This window comes from Lithobates pipiens, unplaced genomic scaffold (assembly GCF_037356315.1).
Source record: "Lithobates pipiens isolate NorthernLeopardFrog02 unplaced genomic scaffold, aLitPip1_a1.2 Scaffold_18, whole genome shotgun sequence".
Classification (NCBI taxonomy): Eukaryota; Metazoa; Chordata; class Amphibia; order Anura; family Ranidae; genus Lithobates; species Lithobates pipiens.
In genome coordinates, this window is record NW_027507758.1 from 254,774,802 (window position 1) to 254,798,843 (window position 24,042).

Below are 24,042 nucleotides of genomic sequence, written 5' to 3' on the forward strand. Positions count from 1 at the left end.
ATATTTATCCTTCCATAGATTACAGCTGGAATCAAAATTGTCTAAATGTAAAGGAGGAATTGACAGGAACTCCACTATTCCTCATTGGTGACGGACAATGCGATAGTCCTGGTTTTTGTGCAAAATATACAACGTATACCTTTATGGATATCTATTCTAAAAAAATTGTAGATTTTGAATTGGTGCAAGTCTCCCAAACCACATCCTCAGTTGCTATGGAAAAATTGGGCTTTACCATAGCACTTGACAGAATATTGGAAAATGAATATGATGTTCAATTTGTAGGCACTGATCGCCACACGGGAATTCGAAAACTATTGACTACGACTAAATACGAAAATATAAATCATCAATTCGATATATGGCATTATGTTAAAAATTTAAAGCGCAAATTGATTCAAATCTCCAAAAAAAAAGCTTTTCGTCCAATTTTACCGTGGATTGGAGCCATACTGACGCATTTCTACTGGTGTAGCAGAACTTGTGACGGAAATGAAGATGTTTTCAGACAACAATGGCAATCTCTGCTACATCATGTAGTGAATGAACATTCATGGCGAGATGGAGACATACAACATCAGTGCTTACATGATGATCAGAGTATTCTTTTTCCAAAAATTCCATGGCTTGAAAAAAACACACCTGCCTTCGATTCATTATCTGCAATTATAATGGACGCACAAATCGAAAAGGATTTAAAACATCTTACTTATTTCTGCCAGACTGGGACCATTGAAACATACCATAGCATGATGTTAAAATATAGACCGAAGAGAATTCATTATAAATATGATTCTATGGAGGCTAGAACACGATTGGCTGCATTGCAGCACAACAATAATATTGGTAGAAAAATGGCAACAGTAACTAAAATTGATGACAGTGGAGAAGTCTTTCAAGTTGAGCGTAAAAATTTGGAATTCCCCCGAGGACGTAAAAAATGGATCGTTCGAAACGTGTTTGAAAAAATGTCGAACGAACATGCCAAAACTATTTTGGCAAACATGCTGTCAATCACAGAAGGTACTTTAAAAAGTACATGGAAATCCAAAAATGTACAATTTCCAAAAAATATTGCAACCGAAGAAAGGCCTGAAACCAGTGCTGCTATTGCCAAGCACAGAACACGATTTCCTGTTGTATAAAATATTAAATCTAATTTTGTATTCTATTCTTTAGAATGTTAAATGTTTTTTTTAATTATTGGTTAATTACTGTCTAAAAGAAATATATATTTGGGTTGTGTATGCACATTGCAATCTATGTATTTACTGATTTTTGTTATTTATTTTTATTTTCTAATAAAAATATTTAATATAATTGATTCCGAATCAAGTATTAAGAACAGTAATATGCATCTAATTTCTCCAATTACACATTAAATCAACATCATTAATAGTAATTAGCATTAACAGTAAGTAAGTAACACACCTATTGTATTTACATTTTTATTTTTTTATTTTAATTGCACAAATATTTCCAAAAAAATAACATTAAACATTATTTCCTTTAATATAAAGCCATTTCTGAAGCATCATAATCATTGGCATAAAGAAATCCGACATATGATCCATTGGGATCTGGAAAAACAAGTCGTACTGCATTGACTGCACAGGAAGGTATAACCCTTCGGTTTCCCTTTCCTAAAATACCATAAATCCATGCTATGAAAGTGCGATACGCGGTTTTACGTAATCTCCTGGAATAAATAGAATAAAAAGTGTAAATATGAAATTTTATAAATAAAGACACAAATTTCAAATTTATATCAATTATTAGCTTCTTCCTTTACTACCATATATACTCCAATATAAGCCGAGATTTTCAGCCTCTTTTTTGGAGGCTGAAAGTGCCCCCCTCGGCTTATACTCGAGTCATCGCCGTCTGCCAGCCCAATCAGCGTGTCGAGCAGACAGATGGCGGCCAGTCTACAATTCAAAAGCCGCAACTCCCTGTCTGTGATAGGTGGAACACTCAATTTCCCAGCAGTCAGTGGTCCGCCTATCACGGACATCCGCTCATCCTCATACTACGGACGAGGATGAGAGGATGTCCGTGATAGGCGGAACACAGACTGCTGGGAAATTGAGTGTTCCGCCTATCACAGACGGAGGCGCGGCTTTTGAACAGTGGAATGGCCTCCGAGGCGCCAACGCCGTCTGTCAGACGAGAAGAGCGTTGATCCTGGCATGGCAGAAGCACACAGGCTCGGGACACATTTGGGCTGGACACACAAGGCTGCACACACATGGGATGGACGGACACACACACAGGGATGGATGGACACACAAAGATTGACGGACACACAGGGATGGACGTACACACAGGGATGGACAGGCATGTCTCACCCTCGGCTTATACACGAGTCAATAAGTTTCACATTTTTTTTGGGCTAGAAAATTGGGGGCCTCGGCTTACATTCGGGTGGGCCTATACTCGAGTATATACGGTACTTATAATTCTGACTTATAAACTTTAGAAGAAATATTGGCATAAAGTAATCACCTGTTGTTGTTGGCATCTACCAGAGGGAGATTATCCATATGAATCGCCATATACGCAATTCTCACGTGCTCATGGTGCACTATTTGAGAAATAAAGGTATCTGCCTGCGTAATGCATTGATGTCCCTCAGGTATGCAGGCGTCAACGGCGTATATTTCCCGGCAGCAGACAGACTCCACTTGGGTGGGCATTTTAATGCACCTTTCACATGAACACCACGTGACATTGCCAATTCGATCGGTTTCGCTCGGTTGGGTTTCTGATGTAGACAATCTATCACTACTAGAGGGCAGGGTTGGGTTATTGGGGAAAGCCGGATCATTTTCTCTTGCTGGATACCGAGCCCATATTTTCTTTATCAGCATTCTGCGCTATAAGTACACAACGAAAAGAAAAGTATATTATACTTAGATTTTGTTTATCAAAATTTTTTTTTATTAATTTTTTTTTTCAAAAAATATGATGCTTTAAGCATCATTAATGTACTTGGAAGAGGCTTCTCAGATGTATACAGAAAGAATGCCCTTATCCTCAACAAGAAGGCAGGACTCATTGGCTGCACTGGCAAGAACCAGTGGCGGATGGTGATCCAAATTTCTACACACAATTCAAAGCAAACAGAAGAATAATATAAATTTGATTTTTTAAAGAATTTTTAAAGAAATTGTCATTATTTCTCACTTACAGCATATGCATCCAACAAGTTACAATGCAAAATACATTTATCACAAGTATGGCGATACCACATGTGTGAGACTTTTGCAGAGCCTGGCCACAAACAGAGCACCAACATTGAATAGCACCTTGAGACGTTCGATGACCAAAATGACACATCTCATTTCACAACCATCTATTACACAATGGAAGGCCATGGAGTACCTGTACAATGGAATAGCCCACAAAATGACCATGTTTTTAAAAGCAAACACCTCAACGTATAATCTATGAGTCATAATGTGTCTTTTTAAGGGTTCTTGTTATTATTTACAGTATTTAATGAGAAAACTTGAAACTAACATGGTACTCGGGTACTGAGATGGACTGGTGACAGGTACTCGGGTACTCTGATGTGCCGATGACAGGTACTCGGGTACTCTGATGGACTGTGAGTGACAGGTACTATGATAGTTGTTTATAGGTCCTCTATTGGGGGGGGTCAATCAGTGCGATTGTTGTACACTGTATGCGGTAACAATATGTTTACGCAATCTTCTCCTCACACGCGATCGGTGTCTTAGGAGGGGAACCCAGTAACATCGCGTTACCGCGGTTTGTTAACAGTTATTGATCGGCTGTGTGTATCGATCATGTCGGCAAACAGCCAGCCGATGGCTGTTTACTAGCGTCGTTGAGAAGCAGTGTTCCCGGGAACACGCAGCTAGCGACGTGCACACAAAGCGCGCTCGCGTTTGCGCCGCGCACAGTGTGTGTCTAACCATCTGTGATCGGCAGTGATGAAGTCACGTGGTTAACAGCCATACCCAATGGCTGTTAACCCCCCTCAGTGGCGAGTGGTGTCTCCATGACACCCTGCCTCTTTAAAGGGGAAGCCGTCATATGACGCCCTCCAGCCACAATACTTGCACCGCCTGGCCGTCGTTTGACAGCCGGCGGCCATAAAGCAGTTAATTGTACTTACTTTTTCATCCTGAGTCAAGGGCATGGTATTTTGAATGGTCGACGGTTCGGTCACAGCAGGATTGTCCTTAAAATGTATTAAAATAATAATTGTCAATTGACAAGTTAGTTATTTTTTATATAATAATTGTAGACAAAAAATGAATTAAATTTATTATTTAAATTTTACTTACCATGGCAGTTGATTAAAATAAAAGGATCAACAAATTGATTTAGAATATTGTGTAAATATAGAATATCTGTAACTGAATAGAAAAATATATTATCTTGGCGATCTATATATATATCTATATATGTATATGTATATCTATGTACCTAAATTTCTTTGGTACAAATAACCCAAACTGCTGGATATTATTTGTTCTTTGTGAAAGTTAGAGAGTCTAAAAGCTGTTTTGCGAATTACTCAAAAATGCTAACATCTAATGTACTAGTGGTATATCTCATTTATTGCGACCCGAACAAGCACGAAAAGTACAAATACCCCCCAAATGACAACTTTATTGAAAGTATACATTACAAATTATTGAGTAAGAGGCATAGTGAGTTTTTTGATTTGCGCAATTTAATCGCCTCCAGCAAAATGCAAAAAGAATAATTTTTTTTTTATGTTATTACATTTAAAATAAAAAATTCAATGTAATAGGTTATTTATCGCACTTGGCATGTGTATACCACAAATAAAGGCCACCAAAAAATTCTGTTACTCATACAGAGTATTACGATACAACGTGTGGGACTTTTACACAGCCTAGCCACTGAGACAGACACAACATTCAGGGAGCACCTTCATGTGTTCTAGGGGCATAAATTACACATCTAACTTGGTGACTACCTATTACTCTTTTGAAGGCCGTGGAGCACCAGGACAATGACACATGGCACTGACGTGGCTCCGATGACAGATGGCACTGATACGTGTGACTGATAACAAATGACACTAATACGTGGCACTGATGACAGGTGACACTGATGGCAGATGCCTCTAAAACTTGGCACTGAAGACATGTGACACTGATGACAGCTGGCACTAATATGTGGCACCAATGACAGATGGCACTTATACATGGCAATAAAACATGGAAATGATGACAGAATGCCACTAATACGTGGCACTGATGACATGTGGCACTGATACCTGTCTTTGATGACACATGACATTAACAGATGGCAGGTGACACTAACAGGTGGCACTGATGACAGATGGCACTAATATGTGGCATTGATGACACGTGACACTTATGACAAATGGCACTGATTACATGTGGCACTGACGACAAATGGCACTGGGGGTAGATGGCACTGATGACAGATGGCAGTGGGGAAAGATGGCCACTTTATTTTCTTTTTGGTTTTCTTTTTATTATTATTTTTTACAATAACCGCTGGATCTCTCAGCGGTTCATCTCTCCCTCTTCACACGCTGTCTCTGTGTGAGGAGGGAGACCCGGCGAGGGAAGATGATCTCATATGTTTACATATATGAGCACATCTCTCATTGGACACACCGATCGTGCTGTAAACATCCACTGTGATTGGCTATTTACAGCGATCTTTGACTGGCTGTGTCCAAGGGACACGGCCAGCACAGTACTTCACGATGCGCGCCTGTGACGTGGCGCAGAGGGGAAGTAAACAGGAGGATGTCCAGGGATGCCCTCCCGGCGCTAATTGTCCACGCTGTAGCCATCTTTTGGCTATAGAGCGGGCGCGAAGTGCTAAAAAAAAACAAAAAACATTTTAAAAATAAATAATCTGACTGTGTGTGTCACAAATGTAAATAAGAGCTTGATTTTATATATTTATATATATATATACACATAGAGAGATATCATCACTATATAGATATATATTATCACTATATAGAAATCGATCTCTCTCAACATATATATACACACACACATATCTCTCTCTCTCTCTCTATATATATATATATATATATATATATATATATATATATATATATATATATATATATATATATATATATATATAAATAAATATATATATATATATATATATATATATATATATATAATCTTGACCTTTTCTTGTCAACACAATGCTTATCTATGTTGCCTTAGCAAAGTGGCAGCCAACCACTTATCTTGCAAGCCGTGGTTGACTATATTCTTAAATGTTTTTTCAATAGGTAAAAACATCTGATTGAGATATATATATTTTGTAGAAGATATCGCAAATATATAGCGAGAGAGAGTTATGTATTGTGCATATATAGCGAGAGATCGTTTTCTATATATAGTGATATAGTATATATATTTATAGATATATATGTATGTATAGATATATATATATATATATATATATATATATATATATATATATATATATATATTTATATACATACATATATATCTATAAATATATATACTATATCACTATATATAGAAATCGATCTCTCGCAATATATATGCACAATACATAACTCTCTCTCGCTATATATTTGCGATATCTTCTAAAAAATATATATATCTCAATCAGATGTTTTTACCTATTAAAAAAACAATTAAGAATATAGTCAACCAAGAAAAGGTCAAGAATATATATATATATATATATATATATATATATATATATATATATATATATATATATATATATATATATATATATATATGAATATGAGAGAGAGAGAGAGGCAGGCAATATCTCCCACCAAATACACACACACTACCTAGATGTCTCTCTATATATATAATTAAATGTGCACAATTTAAATTTAAAAGAGCAATATTTTTTAGATGAAACCGCAAGGTAAAAGACATTTTTGTACTAACCTTTCCTTTTAATCCCGCGCCGCTCTCTCGTCTATGATCGTCCCATCTGTCCTCTTTGTTTCAGTGTTTATCTCCATTGCCATCACAACGGGGCGGGACTTCCGTCGACAACAACCGTTGTCATGGCAACCGGAGCAGAAGACGGCGCTCGATATAGCGCTTACTGCGCATGCGCGAGATTTAATCGAACGGGCGGTGCATGCTGGTCTTTTATCAGCGCACTCTCCCGGAAGAGGATGCCTGTGGGCTTCACATGCCCACAGGCAAAATGACAACCGTCAGGAGACGGTTTTATAAAATCGTTTTGAAGAACAAAACAACATGCTGCTGGATGTAAAACAGTAAAAAGTAAGTGTTAGATTTCATTTTAATAAGGATTGCAGGTATGCCAAAAAAAAAAAAAGGATCAAGACAGTGGAATCCCACTTTAAGGCCTGTACACATGATCAGAAAATTGCATGTTAAAAAAACACTTTTGAAGAAATTGTACGATAATCTGATCGTTAGTATACAGCTTTCGAGAGCCAATCACAACAATTCATGCAAAATTATCTGAAGGGACAAGCATGAAAAATGTTCTTGTATGATACCAGATCATACAATTTTTGTTCAATCAGTAGAGTTGTCATTGGGGTAGTGCTACAACCATCTTGCAACAGTATACAATACACGCGCTAGTGGTCGGGTTTCAGAGGATTAAAACAGGCAGTGAGGGGGCAACATATTTTCCCAATAAAAGGATCACTTTTCAGAGGGGTGGCAAAGTCTGCCACAACTTATCCCCCACAAAGATTACAAAGATTAATATTCATTTGAGTAAGTACACCAAATGACAAAGTAATTATTAATATTATTATTAATAATTATTTATAATTATTATTATTAATACTCTGTGTGTTTCACAATAGTGCCTGTCTACCTAATGTGCATGATCATTTTCCCTTAACATCTTTTGCTTTCAATTATTGTTCTTATTTCTTGCTCACTGTTGTTCCTTCAGTAAAGATATTCAATCAATCAAACAGATGGAAGAGAGACTGAGTACACCAGACAAGACACCTGTTATCTGTTGTTCTGTACCAAAACAGAACTGTAGAGATGTATATAATGCTGGATGACAGGTAAGTAAATACCATGTGCCTGTTTCCAATAACGGTGCCTGATGCAGCTATGTATGATTTATTTTAATATAGTGCTGTGTTTTATCAGTCAATTTCTAAATACTTTTCATAGAATTGCCATTGTGAGAGGCACCAATATGCTGGATACAGATCACCGTGTAATGACTGTGGTTTCACTGTCACGTTGCTTTCAGCACTTAGCATCCATGCAGCGGGGTGAGGGTGAGGCTGGTGGTAAGTTAAGCTTGGTTTGTGCCTCGGTTTATCCTTGGGTTTGTTTGTATTTGACAGGAGGCAGTTCAAATGAACTGCAACATCAAAAGTGATCAGATGTGTTAAGCTCACATAAACCCTTCAATTTATTACATTGTATGAAAGACCACTAGGGCAAAAAGACAAAGGCCTAATCAGTCAAAGAAGTAAAGTTTGAATAGGAGACAACTGGAGAACAAACCAGACCAAGGTTAAAGGAAACATTAAGGGCACTGGGAAAAATATGGGAACTGCTATTGCTGACTATATTCTCAGAGTACCTAGCTGTCTCTGGCTTCAATACTTTTCTTTGTCACCAACCCAGAACAAGTATGCAGATTAAAAGTCAGAATTTTCCAGGTCAGTGGCTCATCATGAAAGCCAGACAACTAGCATTTTCAGATAGAGAGGTTAGCAATGGCAGTATTTATATTATCTTTGTACAGGTTTTCCTTAATTTTATTTGTAAATGTTTTCCTAAAGAACATCAGATGCTCCAGTGCTGATCTTACAATTGCCAACTTCTAGGCATTTTTGACCACTCCAACTGTTTTCCATTACAACGATAGCCAAATAGAACAAGTCAACCTACCACCAATCGTATATATTCATTATCTACATCTATAAATTGTACAGCTATTGCTTGCTCTTATCCAATGGCTCAGCTTTACCCTGCCACCAAAGCTTTCAGAAAATCCAGTTACACCAGACAACATCTTTGGAATTTTTCAAGTAAGAAGAACATCAAAGCGTTGTGGTTGCATTTTATTACATAATTTTTTTTTATGGAAAAGGGTTTTTTGGAAATAATACCACCATGCAGGTAAAATGGATTGCAGCTAAATGAAGGGGGTGATCAACCTCCACAATGATCACCTCCCCTAACTGGTGTTTATTTCCAGGTATCAGAAAATATGTTACTAAAGTCACTGGGTTGACCTGAAATTCAGACAGAAGCACACAGTATACAGTGCCTTGAAAAAGTATTCATACCCCTTGAAATTTTTACACATTTTGTCATGTTACAACCAAAAACATGAATGTATTTTATTAGGATTTTATGTGGTAGACCAACACAAAGTGGCACATAATTGTGAAGTAGAAGGAAAATCATAAATGGTTTTCAACATTTTTTACAAATAAACATGAGAAAAGTGTGGTGCATTTGTATTCAGCCCCCCTGAGTCCATAGAACCACCTTTCATTGCAATTAAAGCTGCAAGTTTTGGAATGTCTCTACCAGGTTTGCATATTTAGAGAGTGACTTTTTTCCTATTCTTCTTTAAAAAATAGCTCAAGCTCTGTCAGATTGGATGGAGAGTGTCTGTGAACAGCAATTTTCAAGTCATACCACAGATTCTCAATTTGATTTAGGTCTGGACGTTGACTGAGCTATTCTAACACATGAATATGCTTTGATCTAAACCGTTCCATTGTAGCTCTAGCTGTAGGTTTAGGGTCGTTGTCCTGCTGGAAGGTGAACCTCTGCCCCATTCTAAAGTCTTTTGCAGACTCTAAAGCCCCATACACACTATCAGGTTTTCTGCTGATTTTTTCCTTCAGATTTATCAAAACCATATAATATGAGGTCAAACCTTAGGAGTTTCAATTTGTGTGCAATCAGGCAGGCCCTTGCACTACATGGTTTTGGTAAACCTGAAGACAAAAATCAGCAGGTTTTCTTCTAATGCCACGTACACACGACCGGACTTAGGTCCGACAGACTTTCGATGGAGTTCTGATGGAGTTCTGACTGAGTTCTGACGGAATTTTCGAATGAACGGACTTGGCCACACACAATCACACCAAAGTCAGACGGATTCGAACGTGATGACATATGACTGGACTAGAATAAGGAAGTTCATAGCCAGTAGCCAATAGCTGCCCTAGCGTCAGTTTTTGTCTGTCGGACTAGCAACTAGCATACACACGAGCGGATTTCTCGGTAGGAACTGGGTCCGGCGGAGTTCTGGCGGAAAAATTTGAAACATGTTCCATTTCTAAAGTCTGTCAGACTTTTGCGAATCAAAAGTCCGCTGCAGCCCACACACGATCGAATAGTCTGCCGGAATTGTTCCGTCGGACTTTTGATGTTGAAAAGTCTGGTCGTGTGTACGCGGCATTAGATTACCCTGTATTTGACTCAATCCTTCTTCCCAGCAACGTTGACCAGCTTCCCTGTCCCTGCTGAAGAAAAGCAACCCCACAACATGATGCTGCCACCAACATGTTTCATGGTGGGGATGGTGTGTTCAGGATGATATGCAGTGTTAGTTTTCTGCCACACATAGCATTTTGCCTTTAGGCCAAAAAGTTCAATTTTGTTCTCATCTGACCAGAGCACTTTCTTCCACATGTTTCCTGTGTCCCCCACATGGCTTCTCGCAGACTGCAAACATGACTTCTTATGGCTGTCTTTTAACAATAGCTCTCTTCTTGCCACTTTTCCATAAAGGCCAGATTTGTGGAGTGCACAACTAATAGCTGTCCTGTGGACAGATTTTCCCACTGTGGATCTCTGCAGCTCCTCCAGAGTTACCATGGCCATCTTGGCTGCTTTTCTGATGAATGCTGTCCTTGCCCGGCATGTCAGTTTAGATGGATGGCCATATCTTTGTAAGTTTGCAGTTGCGCCATACACTTTCTATTTTCAGGTCATGGATTGAACAGTGCTCCGTGAGATCACATCTTTATTTGTAAAAAATGTTGAAAACCATTTATCACTTTCCTTTCACTTCACAATTATGTGCCACTTTGCAATGGTAATCATATAGAATCCCAATAAAATAAATTTATGTTTTTGGTTGTAACATGACAAAATGTGGAAAATTTCAAGGGGTACGAATAATTTTTCAAGGCACGGTAGGAGGAGCAGCTGTTTTCACTTCAATCAACTAAACATGTGCACATGATTGGGTATTTAAATATACCATGTTCCCTCCTCTGCCTGGGAGGGCACAGGGTCAGGTGATTTTTCTATTTGTGCCACAAAGGTTAAAAGTAAATCTATGTTTATCGACTTTTATTTTGTTTTTTCTCTGGTACCATTCTCTGCTCCTTCAGCAAATCAACACATTCAAAGGGGAGGGGGATTTTTTTATCCCTTGATCACACTGAAAGTGTTGAATGTGGCTCTGAAATCACGCTACTTCACTACTTCACTACTTCAATTTGAACAGTTCCATAGGCACAAATAGTGTGCCTGGGGGGATCTTGTTAGGCAAAAATGATGTTTGATCAAAGAAGGGCTTTGAAAGAGAGCACACAAATGTGGTTTGTGGTGATTATTTAATTACCTGTACATTATTTTGGTATAATTTGCTTTACTTTGTTTCCATTAAGGAAATTAGCTCCAAAAGCTGTTATCTACACAATTTACACAAAATTTAGTTTTCAGTCCTGTGTAACTGTCCACTTCTGTAGCCAAGTTGAAATAGCACCAATTTTGAATGTGTTATATATGCTCCCGTTCAAATAACTCTAAAAAAACGATAAAAAAATTGCTGCTTATGTTTTTAAAGATTTTGTTTGCAAACTCCAGCATGGAAAAAATTATACTTTGTTTATGAAGGGGTTGGGTAGCTGTGTTGACCATAATTAACCTTGTCTTTATTGTGGGGGCATATATCATCTCATCAATTACTCTAGATCAGAACATTTGAGCTGATTTACTAAGACTGCAGAGTGCAAAATCTGGTGCAACTTTGCATAGAAACCAATCAGCCAGGTTTGTTTGTCAAAGCTTAATGGAAAAAGCTGAAGTTAGAAGCTAATTGGCTACCATGGACAGCTGCACCAAATTTTGCACTCTCCAGTTTTAGTAAATCAACCCCACTGTCTGCTGTAACAAAGGGTTAAACATTTAAGCAAGCCACATGTTGAAGGAAAGAAAATTGCTTGATTCCCCCATCAACACAGTCAATGTTGATGGGGGAATCCCTCCCGCTGCACTATTGTATTCTGACAGCAGGAGGTTTACCCATCGTCAGAATACAATGATCACTGCCGGTGGCTTTAGCCATGATCACTGCCGGTGGCTATAGCCATGATCACTTCCGGTGGCTATAGCCATGATCACTGCCAGTGGCTATAGCCACGAACCCTTTAAACCCGAACACATATTAATTACACAGGTTCTGTGGCTGATTAAGGTGGTAATTGAACTCACTTAGTGCCTTATCTGCATTAAATTAGCATCAGAACCTGTGTAATATGTGGGTTTAAAGGGCTGAGGGGGTGACCCTAGTTGTACTGAAGGTAATCAATAAATCAACTTCAGTGCAACCAGCCTGCTAATAGATGGGCTAAATTCAACTGAACCAACCGAATTTCGATCCGTCTATGGACGGTCTTAGAAGCTCAGCTTCTCCAATGAGAATGAGATCCAGCCAGTCCCTAGGCTTTCTATTGGGACAGATCACAATGAACTGCTTGAGAAATTCTCACATATCAATATTTTTAAAAAAAAATTTCAGGTATGTTGTGTGCATGTGAACACATAACAAATATATAATGTTGTTTTTTTTTTTATTTGACTGCAAAAGTGGGAAAGCACTTTAAAGAGGTTGTAAACCCTCACGTATACCCAGTGAAGTGACTGACCACAGATGATAAAACAAAGATAAAACAAATCCTCCTACATAAGTTTTACTTATTTATTTGCATATTTACTTTATTTTATTTGTCTTCTCTTGTCTACAACCCTTCAAAAGTGCACAATTAAAAAAAAAGGAGTACAGAGGAGGGGGTGGAGAACTGCAGTTACAGCTCTTATACAGTGTGTGAGAGCTGATTGGAGGAAAGGGACAACCCCCTCCACATAAGTAGAGGAAAAAAGGAACATGCAGAGAAAAGTTGTGTGCTTATCTACCTTCCCAACACAAATTTATCTCATGTGTTGGGAAAACTCCTCAGAAGTGATGATGCTGATAACAGAGGGACAAAACACCAGAGAGAAATTACACTTAGAACTTTGGAGAGAGATAAGTAAACACTACAGATATATGTGCTTAGTTCAATTTTCCTGACTGGGGTTTACAACGACTTTAAGGAAGAAACCGTATTTTCCCTAATGGGTTAGTGTTTGATCAGTCGCTAAACAATTGGTAAAGTGGCTTGAGCAGCTAAACAAAAAAAAAATATCTACTACTTGGTTGGCTATTGCACACAAATCAAGGAACATTTCACTCCCATAGGAAGCCTATGGGAAAGCACTCAACTCTCATTACCAACCACAAAGAGGCCCCAGCCTGACCTAACTTCCAAATATGAGTATACATAGTGCAGAAACTGTAATGGGAGAGCAGCAGTCAATGACAGCAAGCAACCGCTCTCACTGTGCAAGATTGTATTAATGTTTGTTCTTTACTGCAAAGTTTAATTAAAAAAGGGGGATTGTTATTGTAGCATATGCATTGTAAATGTTTAATGATTCCAGCACACCCCGTTGTCCTTTTCTCTTCATCTGTAAATACTCTGCAAGGGTTCCATTTCAAAAGCATTCTGAAAGTCGTATAAATGTAATTATAATAATAAAAAGAAGAACAACCAGAAATGCATTATTTGTGCTCATTGGAAACAGCTACGGCAATTGTTTTGCTGTTTTCCTAATCTACAGACATGTGCAGCGTCTGGAAGAGGATGTTCTCGCAGTCACATGTAAGCCCAGACAATGCATCCTCGTGCAGGGAGCTCAACCTAATTCTTGCTTGCTTTACTTTCATAAGCAGCACAATAATTCCACGTGGGTTTACAGCTAATGCTGGTCTGCACAGCAAACAAGCTACCAAATACAATTTAATAGTTATTGTTATAAAAAAAAAAAAAAAATGTTTTCTCCAAATTAGCAAATTTGACAGCGGGTGATATAAAAGAATAATGTTTGTGCTGTAACATTTATGCAGAAAGGCAATAATCAGCAGTCATGTTAATGGCAGTAAATTATGGCATTAAAAGTCATCAGCCTTTTTTCAATTACCCAGTGACCCTCGCTATTCAAGTGTGTGTGTGTGTGTGCTTCTTTCCTTATTACACCTTTTCCTAGCCAAGTGTTTTTTTTTCTTTTCTAAAACGTGATTCTATATAAAGAAGCCAACACGTTAATTAGTAAGTACTTAAAACTTGAGATTCAATTTTGTACAAAACACCAGAGTCTAGCAACTAAAGTTATTGCTAACAAAAGATTAAACTGATTAGGATTATGAAGTTAAAAACATCCCCTGTAGGTAAACTCTAATGCTGCCCATGGACATGAAATGTTGGTGCCTTGATGTGGCTGGATTGGCACCTGCTGGCCACCCATGTTTTTCTGTGTATGAGGAGAAGGTAAAAATCGGGTTAGAAAACCTTTTTAAATTGTAGTCATTCCCATGTGAGACATCAGCAGTGTCTGCCTATGTAGGCAGAAGTGAATGGCCCCTATTCATTGAAATTCTGAATTGATGCACAGCAAGAAAAAAGTCATGCAGTGCTTCTTTATCACAAAATGTACTGTGTCAATTTGTCACTTGGCGCTCCAAAAATGGCAGTTTAACAATTCACCAGGCTCACTTTATAGTAAATCAAATAGGTTAATTAATTCTAATCTTTTAGAAAAGTTTACAAATAGTGCCAGATTTTGTATTAGCTTTAAGCCGGCCATAGATGGATTGAAATTCGGGCTGTTTAGCAGTAGAGTTGGATGTACGGTTCAGGCCGAGCAAAAGTTTGGGGCAGGATGTTTTCCCATCGCATGCCCGACAATGCACTGCCCAGCTTGGCGGCCCATGCACAGTAACGTACTGTCGCAGCCGGCGCTATTTTTGAATAGACGATCGACACCATGGCGGCTGTCAACTTCTACACTGCACTTGTCATAGGCGGAGGAGCCGAGAATGGGTGAGGAGGAGGAGACTGAAACTGTGGGGGGATATTATAGCAAAAAGGGGACAGATTGTGAGGAGGACATTACTGGGAGCTGGGAGGCTGAAGCCGTGCCATGCACGGGACAGAGACTGATGTGCTCTGTCCACCATCATATTACTTTTCCACATCATCAGTGTGTTGTGTCCTCCTCCTGTGCCCCTTTCACCTCTCCACAGGTCAGGGCAGCACTGTGCTGTGCTGGTGGCGTTTGTAAATTTTGCCATTCTGCCAGTAAATTTCACTTCAGGGAATTGGCAACACTGACATAGAGGAGAGTTCAGGAGCAGTTGAAAAAAACGCCCAACTGCTCCAAAACTTTACTAATTACTTGCGTAACTTATGTTACTAGTTACTAGAGCAATGTGTATGTAGCAATAACCCCCAAATTTTTCTGGGCTTACCAATTACCTCCTCCAGCTCGTACTTGTTGTCCTTGTCTAGGGGTTCCCAGGGTTGATAACCCAGTAACTGTAGAGACCGACACTTGAATTCTTTTTTTTATTTAGCATAAAACGGTTGAACAAACTCAGTCTCTTAGTTGGGAATAGAGGGTATCAGGGTAGAGTTTAGCCCAGGTGCTTGGAACTGTTCACTTCAATAAAAGTCTCCCTCTATGTACACAGTCCAGGGAACAGCTGCTTGCAACTGGACTCTTTAACTGTTGGATAAATCCTTAAGTTTTGGGTTTAGCAGCCAACAGGTAATTCTAGCTTTTCAAAGTCTTGGTTGGAAACTTGGAAACTTAGTTACAACTTCAAGGGTAGAAATAGGAACTTTTCTTACTGTACCAGAATATTTCAGCCGGCCCAGTGATACTGTAAGAATTGTGGATTCAATCAATGTCCATGGCAGCTCAGCTTCCAGGCTCTTACCGAGCAGCCAGCCTTGTGCGTGGCTGTCTTACGGAAGAGTCCTCCCCTGGTCACATGTAGAGTTGCTAGGCCTCTCCAAAACCAGAGACGGCACCGGAACACCTTAGAATCCTCCTTCCAGTTACTGTGCCTCGAACTAGCCAGGCTCGGAAATGGATGGATCCGCACTCCAGGCCGGGGCTGGTCAGGAGGACCAGGACCATGGAGTCAGCAACAACTTCTGGACCGGAACCCCGAACCACGTGACTTCGGCACCTTAAGTACCCCTTCCCGGATTACGCAGTGAGACAAACTCCCACTGATTGGTTCCGAGACAGAGATTGGTACCCAATGCGTCCAACCAGACTGTGTTCTATAGCCTCCCACAGATGTACAACCCCACCTATGACCAGGCAGAACTTCTATACAGCCCAGCCAAACTGATGCCAAAGTAAAATCTAGCGCAATTAGTCCCAAAACTCATTACAGTTTTGGGCAAAAACTAAATTTAACCTATAGCGCATACTCGTTAGGAGTACCGGTGCTACATGTAGTATAAACAATCACCATTTAAAAGGGCCGGACTGGGAATAAAAACCCTGGAAATAATTTCATACCAGCCCAACAGCATTATTATACCAGCCCAACGTCATTATTTTCTTGTTCATGAAAGGGAAAACCGTGCATTTTAAAGCAGATTTGAAGATAATATATAATATATAAGATATATATAGATAAGACAGATATGACAGATATATATAACAGTGAATTTCAATTAAAAGTAGTAAAAGTGAAGCAATCATCAAGGGGGACACCTTGGACTCTGGGAATATGAGGGGGGAGGGGGACTCCGGTGACCAGAGACCACCTTCCACAGAAAATACACTAAGGTAAGGGGGGGGTACTGATATAGGGGGAAACCTTTATATCAGTGCCCCCTTACATTATTATATTCACTCCCCCCCTTACATGAGTGACCTCCCTCAGACTGGCCTGGTGGTGCTGTCACTGACCTCCTCTCAGGTGCACCGTGCAGGGATCAGTCAGCCGGCTCCAGCTTGGTGGCTCTGGTTTTCCTACAATCTCCTCTCCACAGTCCACACATGTCTGACTTCTCCCATGACCCCCATCCTAGCAGCACTCCCACTCTTGACTCCTCTCCAAACTCTCTCAGAGGCTGCAGACATGATATAAGACAAGAGATGGTCAGAGGCTGTGGCATAGTACAGGAGATGGTCAAAGGCTGCAGGCATAGTACAGGAGATGGTCAGAGGCTGTGAGTATATTACAGGAGATGGTCAGGGGCTGTGGGCATAGTAGAGGAGATGGTCAGAGGCTGTGGGCATGTTACAGGAGATGGTCAGAGGTTGTGGGCATGGTACAGGAGATGTTCAAGATGTCAGAGGCTGCGGGCATGGTACAGGAGATGTCAGACGCTGCAGGCATATTACAGAAGATGGTTAGAGACTAAGAACATGATACTGAAGATGTTAAGAGAATGTAGACATGATACAGGAGATGGTTAAAGACTGCAGACCTGATACAAGAGATCATTGTAGCCTCACCAGTGCCCATCAAATGCAGCTTCACTGTGCCCATCAATACAGCCTCTGTGCCAGTCCATGTAGGCTCACTGTGCCCATCATTGCAGCCTTACTGTGCCCATCATTACCGCCTTGCTGTGCCCTCATTGCAGCCTCACTGTACCCATTGCCTTGCCGTGCCCCCATTGCAGCCTTGCTGTGCCCATCATTACCGCCTTGCCGTGCCCATCAATGCCACCTTACTGTGCCCTCAGTGAAGCCTCACTGTGCCCTTATTGCAGCCTTACTGTGTCCATCATTGCCGCCTTACCGTGCCCCCATTGCAGCCTTACTGTGCCAATCATTGCAGCCTCACCATGCCCATCATTGCTGCCTTACTGTGCCCATTATTGCTGCTTTACTGTGCCCTCATTGCAGCCTCACCATTATTGCGCCTTACTGTGCCCATTATTGCAGCCTCACTGTGCCCATCATTGCAGCCTCACTGTGCCCATCATTGCCACCTTACAGTGCCCATCATTGCCACCTTACTGTGCCCTCATTGCAGCCTCATCGTGCCCTCATTGCAGCCTCACCATCATTGCAGCCTTACTGTGCCCATCATTGCAGCCTCACATGCTCATCATCGCAGCCTCACCATGCCCTCATTGCCGCCTTACTGTGCCCACCATTGCCGCCTTACTGTGCCAATCATTGCCGCCTTACTGTGCCCTCATTGCAGCTTCACCATCATTGCAGCCTTACTGTGCCCTCATTGCCACCTTACTGTGTTCTCATTGCAGCCTCACTATGCCCTCATTGCAGCTTTACTGCGCACATCATTGCCGCCTTACTATGCCCATCATTGCCGCCTTACCGTGCCCTCTTTTCAGCCTCACATGCCCATCATTACAGCCTCACATGCCCATCATTGAAGCCTTACCATGCCCATCATTGCTGCCTTACTGTGCCCTCATTGCCGCCTTACTGTGCCCTCATTGCAGCCTCACCATGCCCTCATTGCAGCCTTACTGTGCCCTCATTACAGCCTCACCATCGTTGCAGCCTTAGTGCCTGGATTACACACACCAGTCAGCATTCATCTCCCGCTGTGTCACGGAGCTGACTCTGATGTTTGACCGTGCTATGACAAAGGTCCCTCCCTCTTCCTAGACCAGCTCGTGTGATAGACAGAACAATGCATCTATCAAACGAGCTGGTCCTGGAGGAGGGTGGGACTTTTGTCATAGCGCGGTCAAACATTTAACACTGAGCTCCGTGACACAGCGGTCTCCCGCTGTGTGTGACACGTAGGGAGGAGGAGGAGGGAGGGGAGTGATGGGCTGCAGCCACAGCCACAATCAAAGCGGCCCCAGGGCAGGCAGCCTACCGGGAAATGTCCCGGTATCACAGTAAGCCAGTCTGGCCCTGCCCACAGCGACACATTACTGTGCGTAAATACTGCTAAACCAATGAAAAATAAACATAAACTTGGAGTTATCATAGCTGTGTACAGTGCTCACAGGCAGAGGCATAACTAGAACCTTCAGGGCCCCGGTGCAAGAAACCATGATGCCCGCCTGAGCCTCTGAGCCCCAGGCTTCCAATTTTGGGAGGGCATCCATGGAATCCTCCCAGAACCCTGCCTCCCACGTGTCCCCTGGGATGTGCATCCAACGCAATCACAGTGGCCCCTTGCCATGTGGTCAGCTGACCACATGTAAACAGACTTGCTGGTTATCAGCAGTGCAGCCTATTAGTGCCACTTATCAGTGCTCATCAATGCTGCCTATTAGTGCCCATCAATGCTGCCTCTCAGTGGTCCCTATCATGCTCATCAATGCTGCCTATCAGTGTTGCATTTCAGTGCCCGTAAGTTCCCCCTATCAGTGCCCCTTAATTCCTCCTATCAGTGCCACCCATAAGTGCTCATCAATGCCACCTATCAGCATCCATCAGTGCCACCTATCAGTGCTCATCAATGCCACCTATCAGCGTCTATCAGTGCCCATCAGTGCTGTCTATCAGTGGTTAATGCCCTTCAGTGCCACCTATCAGTACTCATCAATGCCACCTATCAGCGCTCATCAATGCTGCCTATCAGTGTTGCATTTCAGTGCCCGTAAGTTCCCCCTATCAGTGCCCATTAATTCCTCCTATCAGTGCCACCCATAAGTGCTCATCAATGCCACCTATCAGCATCCATCAGTGCCACCTATCAGTGCTCATCAATGCCACCTATCAGCGTCTATCAGTGCCCATCAGTGCTGTCTATCAGTGGTTAATGCCCTTCAGTGCCACCTATCAGTACTCATCAATGCCACCTATCAGCGCTCATAAATACTGCCTATCAGTGCTCAATGGCCATCAGTGCCACCGATCAGTGAAGCCTATCAGTGCCCATCAGTGCTGCCTATCAGTGAAACCTATCAGTGTCTATTAGTGCTGCCTATCAGCACTCAATGCCCATCATTGCCACCTATAAGTGCTCATCAATGCTGCCTATTAGTGCTCAATGCCCATCAGTGCCACCTATCAGTGCCCATCAATATTGCCTATAAGTGCCCATCAATGCTGGCTATCAGTGTCTATTAGTGCTGCCTATCAGTGGTCAACACCCAACAGTGCCATCCATCAGTGCTGCCTATCGGTGCAACCTATCAGTGCCCATCAGAAGCAGAAAGAACGCCACAGGCTACACAGTGGCCTGCATTTTATGAATGGGCTGTAAAATGCAGGCTGTAGTATGGACAAATGTTGCAGGATATAGTGGCGAGTGAATATCAAAATCCACTCTCTATTATGAATGTTCCTCATAGTAATCAACCAAATGTCAGTTTTAATTGAATGCTCTAAGCTATTGTATGCTTTTGCCTGTTTTGTCACAATAAGCCTGTAAGTCATGGCTTAGGCAAACACCTGAGCCAAAATAATTACTGAACATTGATGGCTTTTTTTATTTCTGCATTTGCTACAGGTATTAATATCTATGGAGGTACCTTAATAGAGTGAATAAAACATACACTATGTGAGTGCAAACATGCAATTACTCTTGTAAATACAGCTCTGTATGTTTCACTGTTTCCATTGTGCTTTAAATAATAAAGCAGCTTTCATTTTTTTTAAAGTATATTGACATTCTAACTGCATGTGATATGTAACAATTTCATTATGCTAAATGATATTTGCTATTTCCCACAATTTGTTTGTAACTCATATACACAAATAAGACACTTCTGCCAAGTATATAACACTCCTTCCTTAATAAATCATTTAAAATAGACTGTGTTTTCTCTTTCTGATTTCCTATTTAGGTTTAGGAAGTGTGTGAAACACCTTGTACTCTGTGCGATGTAGGTTACATATCAGGAAGTGGAGCAAAACCACAAAATAAGCAGAACATCTTGTCCTGGGTAACATAGATCTTGCAAGATGGTGTAATATAATGCCATAAATTCAGAGCCTGCCTATGTCCTCACCTGGCTCAATTCATTAATTGATCCAATAACCTGCCAAGTACACAGCATCTTTCTCAGCTGTTACTTTGCATCTACAGTAAAACCTTGATTTGAGAGTAACTTGGTTTGAGAGCGTTTTGCAAGACAAACAACATTTTTAAATAAATTTTGACTTGATATACAAGCGATATACAAGTAGCGTCATTTCACAACTGAGTATAAAAGAGAAGAGAGGTGCTTCTAAGTGTAGCAATATGGTTACATTTAATGAAGGTGCAACATTTAGCAACTCGCATGGTTGATGATTGAAACAGGCACATCTAAATATGCAGGCATCCGGGGTAAAGATGTCCACATAGACCGTCCTCTGCACCGCTATCAACGTCATCCCTTCCATGAGCACTTCAAGCCTCGCTTTCAAATTGCATAACTGAAGGGTAGTCTTGCTGGTCACGATTACAGGCTGGCATCGGGGACAGCCGGTGGTGCGGAGGATGGTCTATGTGGACAGCTTTATACCGGATGTCTGCATACTTAGATGTGCCTCTTTTAATCATCAACCATGTGAGTTGCTAAATGTTGTACCTTCATTAAATGTAACCATATTGCTACACTTAGAGGCGCAGTAAAAGTAACAGCTGAGAAAGATACTGTATATCTTGCTGGATTTTGCTTCTAATCCCCTTGTGGAGGTTTCCATTTGTGGATGGACATTTTATGGTTACACAACCTATCACATTGCTATAATAATTTTATAGGGACTATAAACTTAAGGACTTATAAATAAATGGTTGTGGAACGAATCATCTGAGTTTTCATTATTTCTTATGGGGAAATTTGCTTTGATATACAAGTGCTTTGTATTACAAGCATGTTTCCAGAATGAATTACTCTCACAATCCAAGGTTTTACTGTATATGACTCACGCACTTGGTTTTGCCTTAGGAAGTGCAATGTATTACATTCACAGACAGGTAAATGCTTCTCTACTTTGTCCAAAAAAATACATACAAAAAGTTTTAGGTGTTGTTCCCAACAAACTTCTAAGATAAAGCATTTAGATCACAGAGTAAGTAAAATTCCACATGTTCCAATGCATAATTCATCCTCCCAAGATCAGATTTTGTTTGAAAACGATTTATGTCGCTGCTGGTGACTGTTTTAGAACGTTTGACAGTTATATTTATAATGTGGGACCTTGTCTTAAGCCAGAGTATCCCTGGGTAAATTTAGTATTGTTTTTGCTGCTAGAATGTAACCAGCTTGAACTTTGTTAATTTTTTTCTGTGCTCTGCAGGCCTCTCCAAAGATCAAAACATCGAATATTTCTGTCTACTGCTGTTGATTTGCCTCCATTAGTGTGTGTGTGTGTGTGTGTGTGTGTGTGTGTGTGTGTGTGGTGTGTGTGTGGGGGGGTAATGATGTATGACATAAGAATATGTATATACCCTAGCAATCAGTGAGGGTTGAGGTCCAGTGGTATGGGCTAAGGAAAATTGATAGATATTTGGAGCAGCTTTCCACAAGGGTCTTCCCTCCTGGACTTCTGCCTGGTGAGGATGCCATTGTGAGAGTGTTCTTTCTCTTTCCATCCTTGCCCGGGGTATGTGCTAAAGACTCAGGCAGTTTCAACTGCCCTGGAGCAGAGCAAGGGAATGGCTACCTGTATGGAGCATCTTTGGAGAAATCTGTCCTGAAGAACGTCTTTGGGACCTTGTTAGATGCTGCTGCAGGTAGACATTACGCGAATATCTCAATGCTCATCAAATAATTCCTGTTTGCATAGAGTCAAGGGCCTAGAATTTACTTAAAGAGGGAGTAAACCCAGTTTCAAAAAACACTTACATTCCCGCCATGCCGGAAATGCTAACTTTCACATTGGTTGTGCTCTCAACCAAACTTTGCAACCATCCAATGTCTGGTTTCATAACTGAAAACATGTGCGGCATTATGGCAGTTGAAGAATCATTAGAGGCCAAGATGGCAGCTTTCTTGACTGAAAACGATAGAAGGGTTTACTTCCACTTTAAAGCAGAGTTGCACCCAAAAGAGGAACTTCCTCTTTAATAAATCCTTACCCCCGACATTCCACATTTGGCATGCAATTTTTTTGGGGGGGGGGGCGGCTACCTAGTTTTCAGAGGTACCCAGCTCCCACTTCCGCTCCTGGCACCATGGGCCAGAGCAGAAGCTCTCTTCTTCCCCCTCCCTCCCTGCAATCTTCTGGGACGTGTCACAGGTCCCATAAGATTGCCCGACCATTCACAATGTGCAGCGTGACTCGCGCATGTGCAGTGCACGCCTGATTGTGAAGAAGCAAGCTGTCACAGCCGGGATGCCCACACTTACAATGCCTTTGCCACGGTATGCGAGGGAGAGAGAGGAGCGAGGCTGCATTCCCAGACTGTGGGAGAGATGAGTGTCTGTTTATTAAAAGTCAGTAGCTATACTTTTTGTAGCTGCTGACATTTAAATGGGTGGAACTCCGCTTTAAGAATGGAAGAACATAAGTTTGGCTTTAAATAAAATGCACAGTGATTATTCTTCCTAAACTATCTCGTCTTTTTGGGTACCCTGTGCTCCTAAACATTTTTGCAGAGTAAATGATTTCAAGAAAAGACTAAAATGACTGCCCCCCCCCCCCCCCCCCACACACACACACTTTTTCCCTTCCCCACAATAAGACAAGTATTTTATTTTAAATATTAGGCTGGCACACTATTTAGGGGGTCATTCTGAACTTCTCAAAGAGGGGGAAGGCTAGAAAAAAATATATATTCATATATATCAGACCAGGTTTTGCTTTTTACACCTAGAAATTGCACGAAGGAGAATCCAAAGTAGAGTTTTGGGAGCTTGCAAAGGATGTAGTGATGAAAATCCTGCCACTATGTAGACAGATAAGGTTAAATACTGTAGACATATTTCAAACATATATTCTCTAGTCCAGAGAGCACTGTGTTCAGCAAGCAATGGCAAAGCATTTAAAAAGC

General features: G+C 41.0%; 1 protein-coding gene across 1 annotated transcript; it reads right to left on the reverse strand.

The window, feature by feature from the left end:
* Window positions 1-1,456: 1,456 nt before the first annotated feature.
* Window positions 1,457-4,415, reverse strand: LOC143990125 (P2X purinoceptor 7-like). Its single transcript, XM_077490290.1, has 4 exons — window positions 4,317-4,415; window positions 4,145-4,210; window positions 2,506-2,876; window positions 1,457-1,699 (listed from the first exon to the last, which is right to left on the reverse strand). Exons 1-4 carry the CDS (start codon window positions 4,317-4,319, stop codon window positions 1,510-1,512), a joined length of 630 nt encoding a protein of 209 aa, XP_077346416.1. The 5' UTR covers window positions 4,320-4,415; the 3' UTR covers window positions 1,457-1,509.
* Window positions 4,416-24,042: the final 19,627 nt, after the last annotated feature.

Bases quoted from the DNA above. Each gene is read 5' to 3' on its own strand.
- LOC143990125 (XM_077490290.1), bottom strand. The intron at 2,877-4,144 runs GTAAGTACAATT...GTGTACTTATAG, and splicing joins CCTTGACTCAGGATGAAAAA to CGCAGAATGCTGATAAAGAA. The intron at 1,700-2,505 runs GTGATTACTTTA...TATTTATTCCAG, and splicing joins GTAGATGCCAACAACAACAG to GAGATTACGTAAAACCGCGT.